The sequence below is a fragment of the Olea europaea genome, unplaced genomic scaffold (genome assembly GCF_002742605.1).
Source record: "Olea europaea var. sylvestris unplaced genomic scaffold, O_europaea_v1 scaffold3529, whole genome shotgun sequence".
NCBI classification, from domain to species: Eukaryota; Viridiplantae; Streptophyta; class Magnoliopsida; order Lamiales; family Oleaceae; genus Olea; species Olea europaea.
Genome location: NW_019254435.1, coordinates 1 through 4,770, shown reverse-complemented (window position 1 = coordinate 4,770; position 4,770 = coordinate 1). Strand labels below are relative to the sequence as shown.

At 36.2% G+C, this 4,770-nt stretch overlaps 1 protein-coding gene across 2 annotated transcripts; it reads left to right on the top strand.

The window, feature by feature from the left end:
* Positions 1 to 6: 6 nt before the first annotated feature.
* Positions 7 to 4,580, top strand: LOC111386371 (acyltransferase-like protein At1g54570, chloroplastic). 2 transcript variants are annotated; one of them, XM_023010825.1, is made up of 8 exons: positions 7 to 606; positions 780 to 831; positions 1,156 to 1,211; positions 1,427 to 1,585; positions 1,690 to 1,794; positions 2,919 to 3,025; positions 3,592 to 3,713; positions 4,412 to 4,580. In XM_023010825.1, exons 1-8 carry the CDS (start codon positions 159 to 161, stop codon positions 4,563 to 4,565), a joined length of 1,203 nt encoding a protein of 400 aa, XP_022866593.1. In that variant the 5' UTR covers positions 7 to 158; the 3' UTR covers positions 4,566 to 4,580. The 2 variants fall into 2 exon arrangements, with proteins under 2 accessions (XP_022866593.1, XP_022866594.1); XM_023010826.1 differs by lacking the exon at positions 3,592 to 3,713 and having other exon boundaries at positions 4,412 to 4,527.
* Positions 4,581 to 4,770: the final 190 nt, after the last annotated feature.

Genomic DNA, 4,770 nt, shown 5'->3' with positions numbered 1-4,770 from the left:
TTTTTTTTTTCCTGCTTACGGTAGTGATTATTCATGTGGGCTGCTCTTCTGGTACAAGATTTTTGTTCTTCCTGCTCCACGCTTTTCGCGGCGTGAAGCAATTTCTGTTGGCATATATATAATTATTGAAAGTTTGAAGCCATCAGGGTACAATTTCGATGGCTTCAATTGTGAAAAGTTTCTGGGCAACACCTTCTTTTGCTTTGAATTTGAACAAGAAACGTCATTCTAGATCTCAAATTCAGTGTTCAGCTAGTGGGGATTCGGCTGCTGCTGCATTATCTGTAGAATCTGTTAAAGTGAATAGGATTGTTGATGGAGTATCATCTTCTGTTGTGAAGGAAAAGGAGGAGACGGATAGGCTTTCAGTTGAGGTGGGGCATGATCACAGGGGTTCAAATGTGGAGGAAAAGAAGAGGGAAAAAGTTTCAGACGACGAAAAGTTGGAGCCTTTATGGGATGATGGATATGGAACTCAGAGTGTGAAGGATTATCTTGAATCAGCCAAAGAGATTATTAAGCCGGACGGGGGGCCGCCGAGATGGTTCACCCCAATATCTTGTGGTCCGCCCTTAAAGGATTCGCCAATTCTTCTGTTCTTGCCCGGTAATTATTTGATGCTAAATATGAAAGTTATCGATTAGTAAATTAGCTTGAGAAGATGGATGAACTTGTTTATTCGACATAAGAAATTATTCCAATAATTCCAAGCACAATCATTTTTGCATAGAAGTTTTACATTTTTTAAGTTTTAATTCAATTTTGTACTTCTTGTGCAGGAATGGATGGTCTTGGACTTGGTCTCATTCTGCATCACAAGTCTCTTGGCAAGTAAGTCCCGGATATCTCTTTGCTGAGATCATACGAACCATAACCCAGTTTTTTCCTTAACACTATGAAAGGTATGGAGTCCTTAATTTTGAGTTCTCTGGCTTGGCTGTTAGTGAAAAAATTGAAAGTCGACAAATTTCTTAGGAGTAATTCTTTTGCCTCGACAGAGAAGCTAATTGTGGTTTCTTTAAATCGTGAAGCTTATGCTGATTGGCTTAAATTATAATCAGTATACATTGAGCTAGATACCATGTTTTAGTGTCAACTCTGATTATTATTATATTGTTTGTACTTATTTAGCTTATTATTCTTCTCTGGTCTCAGGGTCTTTCAAGTTCGGTGCATGCATGTTCCTGTGCAGGATCGAACACCGTTTGAAGGTCTTCCTTTTGATTGCTTAAAAAAAAATTATGTTTCTTTATTCAGCCCAAGAGCTTAATCTAAAAGGAAGTTACACCAAAAAAAAAAAAAAGGATACCGAATGCAATCATTTATTCATTCTTGTCTGTCTTTGCATATTTTGCTACACATTTAACCAGCACTATAACTTTCACAATATATGGACTAATTGAATGATAGTCTGTGTTTACTTCAGTCTTGGTAGAATGGGTCGAAAAGACTCTGAGGTCCGAGCATTCTTCAGCCCCAAAGAGACCCATTTATATCGTGGGAGACTCACTCGGTGGATGCTTAGCACTTGCAGTTGCAGCTCGTAATCCTAATATTGACCTTGTGGTGATATTAGCTAATCCAGGTGTGCTTTTCAAACTATAATCTGTATAATCTCTCGAGGAGTCTTTTGCAGAGATGCCTCTGATCGGTATGTGGGGATGTTAACTGATTGTACGCTCCTTTCAGCAACTTCGTTTGGCAGGTCACAACTGCAACCTTTGCTGCCTCTGTTGGAGGCCTTGCCTAATGAACTCCATACCACCGTTCCGTATCTTCTAAGCTTTGTTATGGGTATACTTTCTGCTACTTTAAATCTTAATGATGCCTTGATAATTTGGACATTTTTCTTTATTCTCTATTCTAAACCATAATGATTGTTATTGCCTATGAAGTTCAGCAAATTTGACTTTCTCACTTGGTTCTTTCCTGCAACTTCTCATTCTTACATTCTCGAGTATAATTATTTTTGAGAACTTGCAAAAGATTGTGATCTGCACTATTGATTATTAGTCTTTGATTAAAATTTAGGTGTTCAACTGGAAGATATGTCACGCCACTAGCATTAGTTGCTATGTTAATCCCCATAACTTAGTGATTGTAGACAATCTAAACATTGAAATACATAATTTGCTTATACAATAGAAAAAAAAGTGGTGAAGGAATTACACGTGCTTATCGCCATCTAAGGTCATTTATGGTGCCTAACAACTAATCTCTGCTCCCAGGATGTTTGCCCTTGCTGAAATTGTTACTACTAAATTAGACATAATTCCTGAAGTACACTGCCTTCAAAAGAAATGACTACTTTTTCTTACTATAAATCTAAAGCGAAAGAATTATCAATCCCTGCTTGCTTTCTTCTGTAGTAAGGAAAAGTTCCCAATGCAGGAACCATGATGCTTTTCTCCTTATGTTTTTCCCTTATCATTTTTCTGATACTAGTCAAGATTACTTTTTGCCCCTTAAAAATTTCTTCATTAACAGCCTTTGCATCTAATGCCTTCCTTTATGCTTAACAGAGTTGTGTTAGCGCTATATTGGTAATAAGTGAGTCTTAGATGATTTACTGGAGGTTTGAAAACTGGCTTCTATTTAAGCTGTAGATTCTATGTTTTCAACGTGTACCGTATTTTTAGATGATTTATGGGTTGCGATAATGGAGCTGATTGGTCGAAACGTTTCTCTTTTTTCTCTAATCACCTTTATGTTATTGTCATTATCTGCAACCAACATGTTGGAGCTCTATGTTGTATTTTTCACTTATTTTTTATGCATTCTATATTTTTGCTGCTTCAATTTATTTACACCCCGTACTAAGTCATCGTAACAATCTGTATAACTTTGGCAATCTTAGTTTTTTTCCTTCTTCTACATGTGGAACTACTTAATAGAATCATTGTACTTATTTACACCAGGTGATCCAGTGAAGATGGCAACAGCTAATATTGACTCAATGCTGCCTCCCACGAAATATTTTGAGCAGTTATCTGGGAACCTTACTGGTCTGCTACCACGTCTTTCTGTAAGGATATTCTTACACTGTTAGATTTTCTTGATTTTTGTATTTTGAACAAAAAACATCCGTTTACGGTAGAATGCTTAATTTCTCAATGTGTGGTGTATACCCTTCATCCACTTATATTCCAGTACGTTATGTGAAGTTTAGGAAAAATGACATGAATGGAGAGATAAATATTACTGATACTAATACTAAAGGAGAAAAAAGAGAGTTATAGCTGAGAATGTTTGTACCCGTTTAGGCTTTTACGTAAAATTATGTGTTCCTTTTGTTTCCCGAGCCTAGACTGCTATTACCTGATGAACTATATTGACCATCTATTCTGCGGTATCTACTTGGAGTAACATTATAATTGATATAAGAGAGTTGTTGAAGAAAGAGAAAGAAATGGAGATTTTAGCATATAATGACCTGTCCCATAGACATCCTGACCATTGCAGCATTTACTCTTAACCATTTAGATGAAAAAAGCTTGCTATAATTTCTCTTACATCATTTGTGGTTTAAAAATATTGTGTGGTTCAATATTTGCACAGTTGAAGTACTCATTCTTTATTTGAAATGTTTAGGGGTTGTCTGATATCATACCTAAGAAAACTCTTCTTTGGAAACTCAAGCTGCTCAAGTCTGCTGCGGCATATGCTAATTCTCGTCTTCATGCCATTAAAGCTGAAGTACTCGTTCTTGCTAGGTCTCTCCTCGTTTCTGACACATATAGAATACTTTCAATGCTTTTCTTTGTAATGCCAGGGGAGTGTTGGAACTTAACATACTATCTTTGCCTCCCAAATAGTTTATAACCTGGGCAGTCTAATCATGTCCTGTTTATTTGATAAAGATTATTCAACAATGACAACGTAAAAGATAGATGATAATTTTATGTAGTCGTGGAGAGAAGTAGAGATCAATTGACAACAAAGTTTCTTTTTTTATTCGTGGAAGAAATGCTCACTGTCACTAAGAGGAATTGTAATGATGCATTTGGTAACATCTAATCTCATGTCATTTAAGCCATTGTATTTAGAGAAAAATATACCCTATATAAATGTGCACATTTTTGTTAGTTATTTCCCAATGTTGACATAGACATGGCATATATGGAGATTGTTATCATCAAGGCCGTTGGAGTTTCATATAGAGTATAAATATTCTTTTTATGCTTACTGGGAAAACCATATTTTACATCCCTAGATGATGATATAAGTCATATTTTACCATGTTCATTGCCTTTAGTCTAGTGTAAGCATGCACACACACACACACACACACACACACACACACATATATATTTTTCCCCCATCTTTCTGTGGTTGACTTGAAGCACTTGAGAGTCACAAATAGATTGGTTTTATTCCTAACATTGTGGGAATGACGATTCATGCATATCAGTGGCAAGGATAACATGCTTCCCAGTAAAGATGAAGCTTGGAGACTTTCACGTTCAATACAGAATTGCAAAATGCGATACTTCAAGGACAATGGGCATACCATACTATTGGTAGGTGAGAATTTTCCCCATGCATCGATGCCTCTAGAGTTCTAATAGCTCTAACTAGGTCACTGTTTTAATGGCGAGCTTTGCCTTTTGTAAACAAAATTTAACTCTTAGGATCCTATATAGATTTATTCTTCAAATGTCGGACCTTTCGTAATATTATATGTCAGATAGTTATGTATCTACCTTTTGAAAATAGCATATGATTTAACATATTCACATAGTTTTACCGTGATACCTAGCCCCCGTTTAG